Here is a 20,310-nt window from a genome sequence, read left to right as displayed (position 1 = left end):
TCATTCCAAGTAGCAGCACCAGAAAATGAGGAGCCATTTTTATTAAATTCTGTACAGAGTTTTGGCAGTTAGTACTGCATAATCCAGCAAGTGTTGACGGTACGTATTTTTCCTTTAAAGGATAATATACATACGCAGGTAGGAGGGGAGTGGCACTTCGTGAACAGACCAATACGATATTATATTTTAATGGTCACAGACATGCTCAAGCATTCATTAAAGAGAGTCAGTGTCAAACGTTTATTTTCCATACAGGTCATTATTTCATAATATTTAATCACTTTCCTAAAGCTGCCACTTCCCTAACAATTTTAACAAACAATAGGTCAATGTTTTGAAAAGAATGGCATTCATTTTAAAGAAAGATGGGAGAACTATCTAAAACATCAATGTATGACAGTGAAAGCCTCATTTAATCATGTGATTAACATATATTGTGATGAGAATAACATTATTAACTGTAGCTGGCCACTAGCTGTGTTAGCAGGAGCTTGTTATTAATATTCATAAGAATCGTTTGTGTTTCTGCACTTCAGCAGCACTGGGGAGTGGCTTCTTTAGTGAGGGAAGATGGAGATGGTTTGTCAATAGCGCTCGGTTTCCAAGCCTGCTGTAGGCAGGCATGTCCTGCACCAGGCTCTGGCAGCGCTAGCATGCGATACTGACTCTGCCCTGAGGGCAATGAGCTTCTCTTTCAGCCTCATCGAGCCACTGGGCTATTTCCCCATTAGCTGTCAAATCTCTGCCATGGCCCTCTGCTAGCTTCACACTAAATTCTCCAAGGAGCCTCATTTCTAGAGTCACACTGAAATCCCAAAGCTTTCCTTTGCTAGCTTCACATAAGTCCCTCAGCCTGCTGGCTTCACTCTGGAATTCGTATAATCTCTCCGCTAGCCAAAATGAGTGAAACACATCTTTGCTAACACTGCGATCACATCAATGTTTCAAGTGGAGTTACAAAACGGTGCTTCAGAAACACGGACCAAAGTCATTTATCAGATGCGGTTACATAACATATTATATTACATAACTTGGTAGGCAGAAGTCAAAGCTTAATTAAGTGTTATATGGACAAGAGGAACGGTGCAAAATATGCTCATTTCAGTCGTTTCTTGGAATGGAATGTCAAAAACAGTAGCTGAAGTCAATGACTTGTTGTCAAAGTCATTGTCTGTTCTTTAATGCAGTTGAGATCTAGCAAGCACAGGTTCTTGCACATACACACAAACACACAGACACACACACACACACACACATTGTCTGTCTGTCTGTTTGTGTGCATTAATTAGATTCATTTATTCTCATAGCTCAGATGGGTTGAGGACACTCTCAGCAGAGAATAATAGGACTGGGCCCTGAGGCTAGCTACCATGCTACAGGACCTGTCATTTCTTGAGTAACATGTTAAATCAGGTGTGTGTGTGGCCATTATAAAGATTATGTGAGAGATATTGAAGACATGCTAACTCATATTGTTTTAGTATAATTAATAAACTGTTGTGACAGTGTCTACTGACGTCTGGTGAACTGGATAGGAAGTACTTCCCTTGGAGTCTTCTGCTTTAGTCTTCATTTTTCTTTTCTTTTTTTTTTCTTTTTCTGGTTTTTATTTAGGGAGGGTAACACATTTAAGGGGAGTTATTTGGAGGAGAGTTAATGAGCTGTGTGCTAATTGGTCATACGTGTTGCTGCTGACATTTCTATTCCCGCAAGTGCACCATTCTCCATGATACGGCATTGCGGGAGAGAAGTTACTGTAATATAGTTTGGTGCAATGTCATCCAGCGAAGGAGATTTGTTGCAAAGGACATTGGAAGAAGCAGCAAGCAAACAGGCGCCGGGTCAGACCTCGAGCAGCTTCAACTATCGTTAACTCAGCTCCAGTTATAGTCATTTTCTCCCTGAACACCTCAATGAACTGAAAGTCACCATCAACGGGAGCTGCTTGTCGTATGAATCTGGTGTTGCTTGTACTAGCTGAGGTACTGAAGATGAAGGTAAGTCCATATCCATTGCAGTTCTTAGTTAAATATCACCAACCACTGCTCTGATATATTGTGTGAATAATAACTCCCCTAGACATAATGAGTTATCTCTAAATAATTACCACTACATTACTACACCACTGTATTACTGCATTAGTGCACCACTGTACTACTGCACCACTGCATTACTGCACCACTGCACTACTGCATCACTGTACTACTGCACCACTGCATTAGTGCACCACTGCAATACTGCACCACTGTACTACTGCATTACTGCACCACTGCATTAGTGCACCACTGCACTACTGCACCACTGTACTACTGCACCATTGCATTACTGCACCACTGCAATACTGCACCACTGTACTACTGCACTACTGCATTATTGCATCACTGCACTGCTGCGACTTCTTCCTGGATCATTGTAAAAGTCCTCTACATTCTGCTGCTCCACAGCAAAGATTTATCTTTATAAAGTTGCACTCTTACCTGAGAAAACACTGGGGATCTTGGATAAAAAACTTTTCACTGTACGGATCGGAATTCCGCTTTTTTCATCCTGCATGCGTGCTATTACATTTTCCATCTGGTGGAAAAGAGAGAGAAAACAAAATTAGGATTAGGATGTTTGAACTTGCTTTGTTCAGTCAATCAACATTTTGTCCTAAATCCTGAGTTTTTTTACAAGCTCATTTTGGTTATTTCAGTTTCTGGCAAAAGATTTAAGTATTGACCCACAGACCCAGGTTTACAATGGTTTACATCAGTTTAATTGGGGATCAATTTTATATAGATAGTTGGCCAATTTAGATTGCTAAACTGCATTCACCAAATGTTCAAGGCTTCAGGTTCTGCACAGACCAACTGAAACGGCCATACACAGTTTCTGGTAATTCCCTGTAAGAAGACAGCTGTCAATCTGTCAGCACAGGGGGGAAAAGGACCAAGGAAATGAGGTACTCTCAGCAGTGCATAGTGCATAGTTCTGATTTTTTCAACTTACCTGTCCAGTGTAACGTTCTAACAATTATCACAGATATGCAAATCAAATAATGCCTTTTTACACAGGTTCAAGGGAAGGCTTTTTGCATCACACACATTGTAAAAAGACCATCCAAAGAGCACCACTGAAGCTACATTTCTACTCTCCACCCAGCAGTGATTCACTGACCATTTTACGGTGCTGGAGGACCAGTGAAACGATTCAGCTTGTAGTAAAACCTCAAAGCTTTGCAGCTTCAGCCAATGTGTTAGGACTGTCCAAGAACACACTCCTCCTCAACTGCCCAACACTGCCAACGGTCTCTGAGGGACAGAAGGACCACACATATGGGCCGAGAATCAGAAAGAAAGAGGAACGTCCGCCAGCAATGGCAGGTAGATCTCCTGTCCCATCCAGGTGTCACCAGCAGGTTTAATGCTTTAATATACATATTTTTATTGTGAAAAAATAAGAACCAAGATTAATATTGAGTAAAAGTGCCACCTAGTTTAATCTACAAACATAAACTTATAGAAAGAATCATCTTTTTAAAAAAATATTATTTAATTTTTTCTCTATTTGACTAGAATCTTGTTTGGAAAAGAAAACTTTGAAATTATCACACGTCTACTCACACACATGAGAACAAGGCCAGTTTGCCTGATGACAGATCAGTACAGGGTGATCACACAGGGTTCTGTGGCAGTCACAGTTGCCCTAATCTTTGGCATGCTGATGTAGCCACTGGACATTTCTGCAGCTGTAATTATTGTGTGCATCTCAGAGAGCCTGGAAAAATCCGAGCTCCACACGAAGTGTGTTTTTTTCGCAGACAGCATAAATTATTTTGAGTCATAATCTTCTTATACAGCACAACGCTTATCACAGGTAATGTGACATACGTATCAGTCTCAAGGCTTTAACGTTTTCAAAACCATCAAAATAAATACGTATTCAAAAAATTGGAAACAGAAAGTAGAAACTGTTTCTGTAGAAAAATTATATCTTAAGGACAATAAAGAAACAGAGATGGAGGCAAAATCAGTGAAAAATAAAACTGAAAATGCAGGATCTGGTCTAAAAGGCTGTGGCTCTCTCTGGAGTCTGATGGGGCACAGTTACACAATGCAGGAAGGTTCTGCAGGAACGAGGATTCGGGGGAAGGGGGGGGGGTGGTCTTCTGTTGTCATGCGAATATTGCCCTCCCCCATGAGAGACACGCACAAAGCCAGCGATTTAAGCCCCTCTCAGAATCCCTTTTGAGAGCTTTGCTAAATGAGTCACGGCAAAAACCGCACCGTGCTCAAGAGATGCCTGATACTTAAAACCATTTTTTCCGCATTAAATAGAATTCCTCTGCTATAAGTGTTCCATTACTACTGGTGACCAAGACTTCCTGCGTCAGGGACGGGCCATTTTCTGTGAGCTCTCTAAAAAAAAAATGTAGACAAGTAAGACAGTGGTAATTCATGCCATGGAACTTAAATGAACAAAAATAACATCAGCACAAATTTCAGTGATTATGCTTCCCAAACTACTGGTGCCTTAGAGTGTGGAGGAAGTGAGGTCATCATCATATGGGACATGTCCAAGAAGGGATAATGACCTCACTAGGGCCATGTCTCAAACAACCTCTTAACCACTATGTACTAAACATACTGCCTAGTGTTTAGTGGATTTTTTCGGCAGTATGCAAAAATATCCTCCATACTATTTCCTAAGGGTACTGCGTAAGTGATTAAAATGTCCTACCCTTGTAGCAAAGCATGTGAGCAAAGCAAAGTGGTAGGAAATGTCGCATCTTACTCATGACTCCGGTTCCAAACATGCCGCGAGCGACCAAATGCCCAACGATATTGCTTTGGAAAGTATCCTGATAGGATGCGACCGTCGCGCAGTCACAAAATGGGAACCAATCATCCTTTAGAGTTGGCATTCATTTTATTTTGGTCTCTTTCCCCTACCTTTTCGTATTTTCCAGACAAAAATTTGTGATTAAAACCTAAATCTTATTACATAAAATGTTCAAAATTACTGTCGTCTGATCAGTTCTGACGAGTGCCCAATTATTTGGTCACAGACCAAGCAATATCCAGCCATGCAGCTTTTTTTATTCGGTCCTTGTAGAAATTACTAGAGACGTCATAGAAAAGCAGACGTTTGTTTATTTCATGTATTAGCCTCTCCAGTGGTATAGTGCACCCAAAATTTTTGAGGGGGCACAAACTCAAACGAGCAAAATGTGGGTGGTTTATGTCCGCATGTACAAATATAATTTATTCAATCATTTGTTTTTACTATGTTACTAAGAGTGACAGTACACTTATAGTAGTAACAACACATGATCAAGTGGGGAGGAGAGGTGATTGTTGGTGGTGTCTGGAGTGATTGTGGACCAGGGGGTGGCGTCAAAAAATCTGAGGGGGCACGTGCCAATGAGCCTCTCTTCATCTATGTCCACGATGTCTCTTGAGCCTGAACGAAATGTGGAAGTAGCAGGGTAGCAAATAATACACAATAATGGTGCACCTATTTGCCAGTCTGCTCACAAAAATATTTAACAAGCTGCTCAACAAATTTGGCTAATTGCTGTGGGTTAGGAGTTGGGGAGAGGAGGAAGCAGTGTAGGCCCATTGGGTCGGGTTTTCTGTCTGCTCACGTGCAAAGCTTGTGAGCGAATGATACTAAAACAAAACTGGAGTGAGAGAAAAGACTGACGCCCCATCCTTTTGAAACCTCGCCACGCGCACCAATCAAATTACGTCTGCTCCACTTCTCTGCTTGCCTGGCCTGTTCCTGTCTGTGGGACCTTCTCAAAAGTATGGATAACTTCCTGAAAACAATACTCCCGAATACATTCAACGAGACTCCGGAAATAAGTATATCACCCAGAAATCAGACAGAATTAATCTATATAGTTGCATTTCTCTTGTCCACAATGACTTATGCAACTTACATTATTTTTACATGCAATTGATTTATACAGCTGCATGTTTAACTGAAGTAATTCAGGCTCAGTACCCAAGGCTGCAGTGGCAGTGTCCCACCTAACAATTGAACCATTAACCTTGAAGCTACAAGCCAGGTTCCAAAACTAGTATGTTACACTGTTGCCATACTTTACTTAACACCATTTATTTGCTATATAGCCAATAAAATGAAACAGAAAGTCTGGTTCAACACAGAGACCAGATGGTGGAGACAGAAAGGCAACGTGCAGATCAGCCCATGAAAAGCCTGTCCACTTGGCCTCTCTACTCTCTCTATGTGAATAGGCTGCCTAATGATGGCAACCTGGAACACTTGGGCTAATTCCCAGTCAACCAGCAGTATACAGTATATTCCTGTAGGTGAGGTGAGTGCTGTCCAGGGTCCTGAAGCTCCACCAGTCTTAGAGAACACAAACTAAGATAATCTGACTGCCTGGAAAATAGGAGATGTGGCCCCACTGTGTGCTGCACAACATTACAACAAGTCCAATAATTAATGTGGAAAATAATTATAACTATCAACCATTGCTTTACCTGTTGATTATAAGCACAGCTTGCTACTGTAGTCAGTCTGAAAATATTAATTAAAAAGCAATTTACTGAAACCTAATGTTAGTTTTGTAAGTGAAAATTACTTTAACATTTGCATGCAACTGAGTACTCCAAATAAATTTGTTTTAAGGTATACATTAGTAAATTTGTAAAACAGTTTGGCCATGCTGGCATGAATAATAAATATCAAAATGCAGTTCAGGTTCCCAGCCATGTTGTTTTGATTTTTTTTTATTGTTGTCATGAGAACGAGATTGACTGACACTCAATAAATATCAAAATGCAGTTCAGGTTCCCAGCCATGTTGTTTTGATTTTTTTTTATTGTTGTCATGAGAACGAGATTGACTGACAGGCTTAACTGCTATCCTCACATTCTGCTTCCACCTTCAGATGACTGGTGATATATTGCATATTTGTTCTCTGTACAAATGGCCACACTACAGATAGCATAGCATCATAACATGAAACTGGTATTTATGCATGAAAAGGACAAAATAGCAATAGCCAACTTTCATAGTGAATACATTTATAAACATGAATGACTGGAATTTTGTTTTTTTGTTTTTTCTCCTCCATTCTCTGTTTGATATGCATGCATTTGAGTCAAAGAACAACCGTCAGCTCAAACCTTCAATTCCTTGATGCTTCACTCTGAGATGCAAAGGTTTAAGGGCAGAGATCTACTTTAAGAGCTGCACATTAAGCAGGCTGAGAGAACCATATCATGTGAAACAAACAGTGTGCACCAAAGAAAATGCAGTTTGCACATCATTAAGGTACCAGAATCAAAGCTTTCAATAGCTAATTAAAACATAATGTCTGAATGCAGTTCAGTATATTTTGGTTTTATCTTATTTCTTGACTGTAAAATCAATTTTAATAGTAACATATATGCTGCCATGTTTTTTGTTATCAGCCCATGTGAAAGTACATTTCAGTCACTACGGAAACACTGCTGTCATTTCAGTAATTCACCTATAGTGCAATCATTTCCATGCAGTTAAAATGGATTATTGATTGTCCCTTCCATATATGGAATTGTATACCCATATAACATGAGTTTCACAATTTCTGTACAGTTATGTAAATATTATTTTGTAATATATAACTGAAAACCCATGAATTAATATAATGATATATGTGAAAGGGGATACATGAAAAAACCAACACTTCACTCTTTAGTTTTAACATGTTTTAGTATGCATTTTTAATAACTGCATTTCAACAAATTTACATTTTGAATTATTAAAATAATATCCTTGCGTTTTTGTCCTGTCCATAAGATACACCACAGAACATATTTAAATTACTGGCCTCAGACTGAGAGACTGACTGACAGAAATGTTGTGCATCAGGTCTGTGTACCTTCCAAATCAATTTGTGAAAGGTAAAGTGGTTAATGTTTTCCCCATGAGTATAAAATGTGTTTCCCCACCCTTTTGTGCTTCTGAGACAACAACTCAACGTTCACAAAGGCTTTTGTTTCAGCACGCTTCTGAAAACAACAGTCACCTGCAGAGAAAATGTGGAAAAACTGGCAACGTGTTTAATATTCTCTTCATTTGCTGCACCGTGATGAGTTATCACCTTCAAAAGCCCCCTGTGAGAGCGCGGCGGTGGCAGCGGAATGGTGCAGGTGTATATGAAATGACTGCCACACTGCTGTATGTACATAGGTGATGATGCAGATGGTGAGGAAATACAGGTGTTTGGTCCCCACTGAAACGAGTTTAGAACACACCAGTGCAAACTGGCTGTGCTGCACTGAAACGTGGTGTCTACTTACAGCTGAAATAACGCCTCATTCCTTTAGAGACCCTTTGCCCTCACCGCCGGCAGAGCATTTACTCCCTCCTCAGGTCAGGAGTTTAGCGAAGCGAAACAGCAGTTCAGACCGCGTGTCTCTACTGCCCAGGGGTTTCCCCAGAGAGGCCCGCACTCTGCCACTGGGCTGCTTCCCCAGCCCGTTCCTATGGGTTACGGGCGCAATTTCTGAAACGGTTGAGTTGACAGGGGTGACAGGCTTTTTTTCAGGTGCTAATGGAAGATAAAAGTCCTGCACGCTGGAGAAGTATTAGCCTCAATCTGCCTTTAATGCCACATTAGCATGGGCACGGAGATGAGTAACACACGGTTCTGGGGCCTTCTGCGTCAGACGAGTCTTACGCACTGAGGGTTTATCCCCAGACATGAAAGACTTCAGGAAAACAAAGAACGCGCGGTCTTACGCTTTTTATTATTTTACACGTAATTAGACTGTTGGGAGAGGAATAGCCGCCCACATAACATGTTAAGCACACGCACCGTTTTAATTGCAAGCCACACAGATAGTTTCACAGCAGCTGCTGGCACTAATTACCTCCCCATCACACCTATGGCAGGAAGTCCTTCCCCGCCGTCGCATGGCAAATGAGATCAGATCCAACAGCAGCGGCATTCATTATGCATGCGTTTAGCACGCATCCTCCATGCAAGAGCATATTTTAAACGCCAGTGCATTTCCGCTTCTGCCTTTCATCGCGCCCGGCTGTGTAAAATTAAAGATCAATACTTCCTTCACAGGAATGGAGTCACCTAAAGACTTGATTAATTACATCTGAGGCCGGAACCAAAAAACGATCATTAAGGAATGGATACTAAATAACCAAGTGCAGACATTAATTGCTATGTTTTCCCACCCGAGTCAGATTCAGTGACCCAGTGTGCATTGTCAGTAATGTACATGTCAGCATCTCCGTGAATGCGTCCATGAATAAATGAAACGGATAACGCAGTAAACGTGGTTTAGAGTCGATCCATCAAAGTAGCACCGCTGCTTTTATAGTGCAGGTCGGAGATAAATCTGGTCTCCTGGTCGCATGTTACTTGCATAAACAAAAGCTTCCCAGGCAAGAAGAATGCGCTATGAAAACCGCATCTCAGAACAAACAGAAATACAGTTTCATTCGACACCACAGTAAAACAAAGACATTCTTTACTGGGGTGTTCCTGAAAGAAACAGAACAGTTCTTAGAATAGTATATAACTGGCAGGGCTGTTTAAAAATAAGCAGCTAATCCCACAGTATATGGGGAGCTGCAGCCCACATGCTATCACAACAGTCCTTTTTCAGGGCAAAGCCTGAGAGAGACTGAGGTCTATTTATAAACAGACGATGACAGGTTAATTGAATGATTGATCTTGAAAGATGCATAGAGTGTCCGTGGGCAGTAGCTCACTGTACGGAACCATCGGGGAGAACACAGAGGGATCTATATTCTAGCCTTTAAACTCATCTAATATAGCATTCTAATTAAGTGCTTTTCATAACTGACACTCCTTTGGAGGGTTAGTCCTTTTTTTCAATGATCCACAGTGATTTTTGTTCCTTGAATGCTTTTTCATTACTTTCTATTCATATTTACCCTGAAGAGCACATCGCAAACATAATACTTCTTCATACTTGGCTTCACTTTCCAAGGACTCAATAAACTTGCCTTCTGAGGGAAATGCACAGACTGAAAATGGACTGAAATTTGACATTCAGTCAAATTGCAAAAATGCAAATGCATGTCACATTTGAAATCAACCAAGAAGAGATACTAGATTATTTATTTATTCACTGAGTTATGTGACTTATGAATCGGTATCCAATTCATCACCACAAAGCTATATGACTCTTCTGAATCTGAGTTCTATCTATAGTCACTGGACTATCTGACTCTTCTCCGGGTCCGGTTCATATTGTGCTGAATTTCTGGGTCTCTGTAATCAAAAGACCCTTTCTATACCCAATGATGCACTGTCGCCCCTGACTATAACAGCTGACTGCACTGCAGCGCTGAGCTGGCAGGCTCTGAGCGGGTGGCTGGCTAACAGCGCTCTCTCCCTGGGCCCCCCACTCACTGCGTTAAGTCCCCCACCCCGCCAACATTTCACTTAGTCACCGTGCGCTTGACAGCACTGTGACTGGGGAGTGGTGGGATCTATAAATACACTGTAATGACATCACAGATGACTGGTGTTTAACCTCAAGGTCATCACCAATTTAGTCTGGAGGAAAGGTGTTTATTGAGATCTGTCCTACTCTGCCCACACCTGACTGCTGTGGTCCTTTTCCCTCTGCCTTCCCAAAGGATGTCATCTGTGATCACGTCATAATGGCCTCCTCTGTGTGATTCCCAGTTTAGCGTCATATTGTAACAACATTATTGTGTTTAAAAGATTACACATCTGTGTTTCTGTTTTACTACATCTGTGTTTCTGTTTTGCTACATCTGTGTTTCTGTTTTACTACATCTCTGTTTCTTTGCTTTACTACATTTGCATTTCTGTTTTACTACATCTGTGCCTCTGTTTTACTATGTCTGTGTTTCTGTTTTACTACATCTGTGTTTCTGTTTTACTACGTCTGTGTTTCTGTGTTTTACTATGTGTGTGTTTCTGTTTCACTACGTCTGAGTGTCTGTTTTATTAAGTCAGTGTTTCTGTGTTTTACTACGTCTGTGTTCTTGCTTTACTACATCAGTGTTTCTGTTTTGCTACATCTGTGTTTCTGCTTTACTACATCTATGTTTATGCACAGACATTTGTGCTACACCTGTTGTTCATAAATTTGAACCCACATGTATGTGTGAGCAGGGCTGTGAACTATCATGCATGATGACCAGTCTCTGCTGGCCACATGTCCCCAGGGCCTGTGTGTTAACACCAATGTACATTAGATTCAAAACGCAGCAAACACAAAACAAGACCTCTGCTACATTGGTCATTTCAACAAACAGACACTATTCCAGCCCTGATTAGCATGTAATGCAAAGTAGTAATAAGTATACATGATCATAGAAATGTTGTGGAATCTGCAAATATTGGCGTGAAACCAGCATCTCACATGGATCCTGCCACACTCTGCCTCTCTCTTCCTGTACCCTCTCTCTCCCTGCCTGTAGTGTACCCACACTGGGCAACCAAATGCATTTCAAATGATAACTAATATCAGCACAGGAAAAGTTATCAAACTGCACAAGGTTATTAGAAGATTATATGAATTTCTCCCCTGCCCCCCCCCTCTCTTTCTCTCTCTCTCTCTCTCCTGGTACAAAGGCAACCTTGGAGATTTTGTCATCACTACATCATGTACCCTGCTAAGGCACAGGACACGGCAGCACAGCAAGCAGCCACGTGGTCCTGTCTGAGCTCTGTCTCTGCAGAAGCAGGGTTCACCCGGTGACCCTGGCAGGAAGCCAGGAGGCCAGGCTTACTCAAACTGACTCCAGAAACGCTGTCTGCAAAGTCTGTAAACAGCCAACTGGCAAACTCTCATAAGACGCCCAGCCAGGCAAAGCTGAAAAATGTACAACAGTCTACAGTGCAGTACAAAGAGGAAATACTTTTATTTTCAATCATTTTCATTACCCTTTAAATGCACAGTAAAATATGAAAATAACAAAAAAGGTTCTCTCCCTTTCTAAAAAAAAAAAAAAAATTTTAAGATAATTTTATATTGAACTATTATGTGTGAAGTCTTGATAAATCACAACAGCCACTTGCTTTTACGCCAGGCCAGTATCAATGGCTTCGGGTATACTGGGTTTCTTGTCCATCTCTGGCTACGGCTAAAACTTGTTTTTAAAGTCCTATACTGTAGCTATAGGCTACAAATGAATGAATTGCTATGGCCCAGTAGGCATCACTTTATATATGACTTATAGCTAAAAGGATTAGAAAGGAGACACTGCCAGAACCGACTGCCTCATCCCAGGTGTCTCCACCATCTGTTTTTATGTTTGTGTGTGGAATGCCCGTTCTTATTACATTGCAGGCGAAACGTTCAGCCTCCTTATTTAGAACGCTGATCAGCTGTTTATGACATAAGAAGCACAGTAATGGCAAATGGTGCATATTTGGCCTGACAGAGCCATAACGTCTACTGTAAATTACTGAAATAAAGGAATAAAGGGGTGTGTGTGAACAGCTGGCCTACTTTCTGCAATTAACAGGTCCTGCCAGAATTACTTTGGCCCATCCAAAATTGAAATCCGAGTACCGCTAAGGTGCTGCGTTCTCGATTTTTTATTTTGTTGGCAGTTCAGAAACTGAACTTAAATTAAATTAAAAGTTCTATAGATTGTTAACAGTGAATGTAGCCATGAGGTAAAAATGGTTATTTGGTGAAAAGTGGTTAATGTCTGTGATAATTATCCTGAATAAATGAACGTAGTTTCAACCTTTATTAATTATAAAGATATTAGCACCGCGAATGATGATGAGGGCAATCATAATCTTGATTGTATTTAAGCGCCAGTCAAAACATGCACATGTTCATCCCAGAACAATTTCCCGATGATAAAGTGGCTAATTATGGTGTTAGTTTAGTGGCTGTCTGAACTGTACTGTGGGAAGTCCTGCTGTGTTTTCCATATCCATGAGATTTGTGCAGAATGTATTAAAGCTGTGGAGCTTTGTAATAAGGGTTTCTCTCTGCACAGGTTCGAACAGTGTGAACACAGGCCTGCAACAAGAAGAGGATGACACTGTGGACATCTGCATGAAGTTATATTATACTGTATAACCAAACACTCCCAGCCTGGGCGGGTGGGGGACACATCCCTCATTCTGCAGAATTCCCCCAGGACATGTGCAGACCCCACAGCCTGTATTCATGAAGCATCCCTGTGTAGCGATCCTGACCTAGGATCAGTTTGGATAGACATAGGGGAAAGCTCATCTGGGGCTTCAGCTCTGAGTTGCTTATTGAAAACAGGTTGCTTATGAGAAAATCAGATGACCCAGATTGATTTTTATTCTATTCCCTCTGCGGGGCACACGCATGTTTTATGTGTTTTTTTTTACATTAATTATGCATTGCAGTCTACGCGCGAGGTCACTCATGCAGTAAATGGCCAAGATTGCGCATTGCCCCTGGGTCAGGGTGAGTGGCAGCACGACCAGTCCTGCTGCGCTGGGCCACGCCCACTGAGTCACACGCGACGAGGCAGGCACGGCGTTCAGAGCTCGCCAAACATCCATCAGGGCTGTCCTGCCGAGCACCAGGCCTCTTCAGCCTCGTCTGAAATGATTTTTAGAAAGGATTAAATCTCAGCGCCCTTTCTGGAGCTCTAGGCAAGGTTCTCTTGTCTTCTTTTCAGTAATTTAATAACCCAGATTGTTTGAGTACTTTACTCCCAGCACATCAACATTGCTATGAGCACCATAACCACAAATTGTTTGCTAAAGTAGAGAGTGCCCACAATCATGAGACATCAGTGCTAGGGAAGAGGTTTTGAAGCTGAATACTTAATACAAGGAATGCCCAACCCTATTCCTGGAGATCTATTGTTGTTGTAGGTTCACTCCAACCCTAACAAAGCACACCTCATTCAACAGCTTTCGATCATGCTGAGCTGCTAATTAATCAAATCAGGTGTGCAAAATTATGGTTGAAATGAAAACCTACATGATATTAGTCTAGGAACAAGGTTTGACAGACCGGGTTTACAGCTGGATAGCATAGTTTTTACCTAAAACACTGGTGACAGTATCCAGTTCTAGAAAGGATGTAGTGTCTGCTTTTCCCTGTATTTCAGCACCACTGATTCATTTAAGTTGCTGATTTGCTGAAGAACCCACACACCTGGTTGCCATAGCCTTAATTGGCTGCTCAAAGAAACCACAAAATCCCATAGACTGAAGAGAAATGTAATGTCTTGCAGGAAAACTTTAATTGAGTAATTGATTGGAATGTTCCCAGGTGAGAATGAGAACTGCAGTCCTATTTAATCTCAGGTGTGCTGACTAAGCATGGTCCTGTATGATTTTGTATGAACAGGGTTCAGGGAAAGAGAGGGTTAGAAGGATTTCAGCTGGTTATCGGTTTTGTATTATGAATGGAAGAAATTTGGAATAGAGCACAGAGTTGTTGTTTTTTTTCTCCCTCAATTATGTTTTCTGCCACCTGCTTTTAAACCTTCAGGTCTTTCAACATCAAAAAAGTTCCAGCAGATTACTGCTAATTTTTAAGTGCCAATTATCAGCGTTATTCAAAACTAAATTATTTCATGTGGTCGTACAGTACTGCAGCATATTTTAGAGTTTTCATATTTGATCTAGGTCTGTTGGCCATGCTCATTCAGGCACGGCGAAGGACTCGAGCCACAGAGATTTTGCATTCCCTTTATTTTGCCCTAGGTGTGAATGAGCAGTGACAGAGCGGTCTTCCTCCTTCCCACAAGCCCCCCCGTGATCACTGCCTCCTTGATGTGTCTCGTGCTCAGATCTGCAGAGCTGATTCGCCCTCGCTGGTCTCCATACGTGTTTGACCTCTGCTGGCGCTCGTGCTTTTAACGAGAGTAAGAGCTTTTTCCAAAGGCCGCGGGATTGGCCCCGGAGCAGTTCCGTTTCTCTGCGTCAGCGGCCAATCAAAGGTCAATGCTGTTTTCCGTCCCTTGCAGTGTCAATAGTGAGCACGGCTTGCTCAAGCCTTGTTCTAGTGAGTCTGTGCTTGAGTTTTATTGAGCGGGAAAGAACAGGGTGGCCATTCACTGTTATATGACTGGATCTATTTCTCTGTAACTTGGTCACCAGTGTATATTATACTTTATACTATGATTTCATGTTTTTCTTATGAGAATTCACATATGACCAGAAATCTTTTGGAAATGTGGAAACCATATAAATTCCAAAATATCATGCAACCTGATGTTTGGCAAGAAATCCAGCTTTCAACCAAATTCTGACTGCATAGTAAAAGGCACAATTGTATAATAGTAATAGCGTCAAGTGTACTGAAGGTGTTGTTAGCATTATGCTGCGCTTCCTGTCTTTATCACCAGGCGTATAAACATTGAAATGACCTCCCCCATTTCCATGTAATGTTTAATTCAAGTGAAATGCTAATGTAGACTCTGTTTGTCAAGATTTCCAGACACCTAGCTAAATCCCTGATTTTGGTTGACACCGATTTCCATTGTAAAAGGGGACAAGTGCTTTCCATTAACCTGAATGCTAAACTGGTGTAATCAGGGTTGCCAGGTTGGGTTTTATTTTTGCTCCCCAAATGTAAAAGTTGATTTCATGCGGTGAAATCATGGGGTGGAGAACATTTAAGAGTTAATATGGATCGGTGTACTGTAGATTAAAGGAAATTGTTTTTAAATATGAGGCATTTGAGAAAAGTATGGATATGACCCAGTCTAGGTCAGACTGTAACCAGAAATTAAGGAAAAGGGTAATGAAACAAACTAGAAGAGCTAGACGAGAATCGAAGTTGAATTGAAAGAATGAGGTCAAACACACAAAATCCACTCGGCAAACAAACTAGGAGGGGCTGGAGAGGAATCTAAATCAGATTGAACAAAACAAGGTTAGATACACAAAATCCACTCGGCAAGCAAAGCAGAAGGGCTAGGTGAGAATCAAAGTCGAATTGAACAAAACAAGGTCAAACGCACAAAAGTCACGAAGTAATCACAAAAATCTAACACCTTCACTGAGATGAAGCTCAGTATGATACCTCCTAAAGGTGAGCCTGCTAGAGAAAAAGAGTAACAAGCAGTGAGTGTAACAAGCAGTGAGTTAAAGAACTTGTTGTCCTTTTGGTGACCACGTGATAGCTTATATATTCAAAGCAGTACAGTAGAATCTAAAAAAGGAGTAATGCAGAGTAACTTCTTTAACTGTAGAATGGCTGTGAAGAACAGATGGCTCTTAGCATTCAGTTGTTTGAGTGTGAAATTTGTGAAAACAGTATTTGCTTATTACCTTAATGAAACTGTAACTGTAATAAACTGACAATGTTTATAGATGAAGGTTAATTAATTAAGCAAGCAAATAAAAAATCAATTGTCTTTAAGGAGAAATGTTTCTCAGCAGTTATTTAAGATGTATATACGTATGTGTTCAGTGAACAACTGAAACAATGTATGTTTAATGAATGTTCACCTTTACAATTATTTCATTTAGTTTTGCTTCATTTCTTATTTTCAGAATGTTTGATTTAACTGGACAAAGAGGTCCAAGTTGAGGCAGAATTATCTTCTGCTCAGCACAAACCATTTTATGAAAATGAACTACTGTACATCTCTCACTCGCTCAAAGTGTACATAAACTCCTCATCTGCATTATCACCAGAAAGACCTTAAAATGCTCCACATGTGTTGTACATTAATCCTCCACTTATTAACAACATGTTACCCTTAGAGACAAATCACTGCAAAACATTATTGCACCTTGTAAGCAGCTCAATCTGAACACACCATTTCCCTATGCACACTGAATCCGCACAAGTCCCCTGATTCATGTGAAGTCAGCGAGCTCCTGCAGGCACACATGCATTAAATACATGGCAGCCTTTAGGCGGTGGGTCTTAATGAAAGCCATGAACATCGGAGTGGTGCACTGCAGTATTCATGCTAGATTGTAACAGTCATCCTTAAGAACATGCCTTCTTTCCCCTTTGTAATGCTGGGGGCCCCTCCAGTGTCCGCAGGGCTCCTTCCTACATTATTCTGCCCCAGCGGACCACCTACATCCTGCATATTCTGCAGTATTACATGTGCTTTGAATCTTACACATTCAACCTTTAAATGCCAACATTTATCCTCATTTGACATTTGTAGGGTTGATGAGGTCCACAAAAAAATAATGCGCATGAGAATCAATGTAATTCCGTCAGCCCATCCGTCCCCTCTCGGCTTCTACCCACCATTTACCTCCTACCCCTGATGTCTGATTTCACTGCTCATAAAAGATTTTATGGTTCTCATCTGAAATTCAGCCATCCCTCAGCAAGAGGTCAGTAGAACCTGCTTGTCATTCAGTTTCCAAATTGCCCATCCCCAATAATCAACATCAATTGCCACTTCACAGATGATTGACAGCAAACAATTTTTATCATTTTGGGCAGTAACAGGTTTTTTCTGTCTCAGCAATTGGAAGTTGGTCTGCACATAAAAAGTGCAATTATATTAACCACACAAAATCTAAATAACAATGAGTTTCCAGTGGCATATGTTTAAAAGTGAAAGGCTTAAACAGATGAACTACAAAGATGAAATGATGAAATATAGATGAAATATAAATGCAAGATTTAATGTAGCCTACAGTGTTATTTGTATGGGTCTATACAGTAGCCTGTTGCCAAATTCTGGGAGAAACAAAGTGTGACAATGTATAGCCTACAGGTTCTGGAATGCACTGGGATCACGATTGTCATCCTTTTCAAACATTTGACAGCGAGCCCTTGTCAACAGTGTTGATGGTCCAGCTCTCCATCCTCCATTACAGTAACATCAGTGACAACAGGCACTCATCAAATACTAGAACATCGCAAGGTACAACATATTGTGCCAAAACAAACTTTAGAGGAATCAACACATTGTACCAAAACAAAGTTTAGAGACACACGGTGACAGTATTATTTTAGTAACATATTTTGAGCGTGCTCTATTTCTTACAAGGTTCTGTTAAAGGCACAAAAAAACATGTTCTTTATTTCCGTGAGGGACCAAATTAAGTCAGTAGCCTTAATGCACTAGCCTATCAATGCTTCACTGATAGGCTGTAGGCTATAGCACCCGGATAACTTCCCTTAGATTTTTTCTTTTTTAAACTTCAAGTACTGGTTCCTGTGCTGGCTACAGTTGTGCATGTCATTTCAATTGTTTCCCACTGCTGCGCATGAGACCATTTAATTGGAAGCACTGTGAGATTCAAAGAGATGTCACGCTCTAGCTAGCTTGCACAACATGAGTACACTAAAACAGAAATTGCTCCTAGGTTTTTTTAGAAAATATTATTTGCTTGTATGGCAAAAAAAATTTTTAGCAGAACGCCAAAACTATCTGTAATTTATTACCATATATACTGTATACACAATAATATTGCTATTTCATCCCCTTTCTCTCACAATTGTCATAATAAAATTATGAATGACATATATTTGTTGTGTTATTATTGTTGACATATTTGTGATGGAGTTGGAGTTTTGGGAGACCAACCGCGACTGAACAGGGGGGTTCTTTAAGCTATTAACCAGAGGTAAAATAGCCACAAAGGTCTCAAGAGACACGGGAAAGGAAAACAATACTCCTTAGGGAGAGTATCCCAAAGAAAAGCTCTACACAACCCACGTACTGGGTAAAAAAGAACTAAAGCTTAAGGAGTATGAAAATAAAACAAAACTGCCAGAGCAGAAAACGGGGCAACTCAAAGAAAACAGACCTCGAACCGAGGCTGAAAAAGTAAAACCCTAAAGAAAGAATACTGAGCTTAGATTGTGGCACTAACTGGTTGCCAACAATCTAAAAAAGCTAAAGACTGTTGTGCTAATTTTATAGCCACAACAATCCAATATCGCAACTCAATCCTATACCTTTACCTTTACCTTTACCTTTACCTTTACCTTTACCTTTACCTTTACCTTTACCTTTACCTTTACCTCGCTTGACAGAATACCGGCTTTCGTGCAACATAAGTGACACTGAAGCAAAGCTTATCGGCTTGCTCAGGGTTTAAATAGAACGCCAACAGGTGCAAATTGTAAAAAGAAATTTGCACGCGTATAATTTAATCAACTCAATGGCCGTAATAACTAAAGAAAAGGCGCATGAAAAAACCAATGGCCGTAATAACTGAAGAAAAGGCGCAGGTAGGAAAATAAATGGTGGTATCAGCCAAAACCATGACAATATTATGACAAAAATAGTTTTTTTTTTATCAGTACTCGAGTGAATTAGTGTAAAACACAAATTTTGAAATGCCCTGTGTTCCAAAGACGCAGCATCCCATGGACTAGTACAACCATTGTTAAATATTCAGCCCTGTTTTCTCTGAATTTAATGATACTCTCTTCAATAGCACGAGCGTCTCAAAGTATACCCTCTCAGTCATGCTTATACATTTTTACATGTTTGAATGACACCTATTGCGTGCATTAGCTTAAGGTCTTTGGCCCAGTCTTTTAACATAAACCTCCCAGTTGCACTGTGCAGTATGGTTGCCCTGAGGGGCAACATATCCAGCATGTAGAAACAAAGGCAGAGTCCAGCCCTGGGAAACATCGCTAAAAAACAGCAGCAGTGATTCCAATCACACTGTGGCTGAGAGGTGAAGCTGCAGAGGTGTGACTCTGAGGGAGCCCTGTGTGACACTCCAGGGCATTCTCATCTCCGATGTGAATCGGAGGAGAAGTCTGACAGACTTTTCTCAGGCGTGAGGGTCGTTGGATTCAGATTTGATTCCTAAGGGAGTGGCTGGCATCAGCTGGAGCTCTGAAATTAAGCATGGTGTTGTGTGCTTTCTCTCTTAAGTCTCTCTCTTTCTTTCTTTCTTTCTTTCTTTCATTTCTCTCATTATTGATGGGGGTTGCCCATTTTAATCCTCTGTTTTAATGTGTATGCCCTGCCCAAAGATGCAATGTCCGCTGCCAATTCGGTAGGCTGCACTCCTGCACATGCATGCTCCAATATGTATCAGCAGGTTGCACCCCTGCACATGCATGCTCCGATATGTATCAGCAGGTTGCACCCCTGCACATGCATGCTCGCATGTGCATCGACAGGTTGCACCCCTGCACATGCATGCACCCATGTGTATCAGCAGTTTGCACACCTGCCTGTGCATGCTGCGATATGTATCAGCAGGTTGCACACCTGCCTGTGCATGCTCCGATATGTATCAGTAGTTTGCACACCTGCCTGTGCATGCTCCGATATGTATCAGCAGGCTGCACACCTGCCTGTGCATGCTCCGATATGTATCAGCAGGCTGCACACCTGCCTGTGCATGCTCCGATATGTATCAGTAGTTTGCACACCTGC

The 20,310-nt window shown here is 41.1% G+C and overlaps 1 protein-coding gene and 1 long non-coding RNA gene across 7 annotated transcripts in view; both read right to left on the bottom strand.

The window, feature by feature from the left end:
* LOC135244952 (regulator of G-protein signaling 7) overlaps positions 1–20,310 on the bottom strand; it is a 63,763-nt gene that overhangs the window by 25,498 nt on the left and 17,955 nt on the right. For all 6 annotated transcript variants that reach the window (XR_010327103.1, XR_010327104.1, XM_064317647.1 and 3 more), the window contains exon 3: positions 2,478–2,574. Coding sequence is in view for 4 of the 6 variants with exons in the window: in XM_064317647.1 (XP_064173717.1) it covers positions 2,478–2,574 (97 nt within the window). In the remaining 2 variants the exon portion in view is untranslated. The remainder of the gene's footprint in view (positions 1–2,477; positions 2,575–20,310) is intronic.
* Positions 13,273–14,140, bottom strand: LOC135244387 (uncharacterized). Its single transcript, XR_010326960.1, has 2 exons — positions 14,014–14,140; positions 13,273–13,562 (listed from the first exon to the last, which is right to left on the bottom strand). It is a non-coding gene; the product is annotated as an uncharacterized LOC135244387 (long non-coding RNA).

Source organism: Anguilla rostrata, chromosome 18 (genome assembly GCF_018555375.3).
Source record: "Anguilla rostrata isolate EN2019 chromosome 18, ASM1855537v3, whole genome shotgun sequence".
In the NCBI taxonomy this organism is placed as follows: domain Eukaryota; kingdom Metazoa; phylum Chordata; class Actinopteri; order Anguilliformes; family Anguillidae; genus Anguilla; species Anguilla rostrata.
This window is presented reverse-complemented; position numbering and strand designations above follow the sequence as displayed.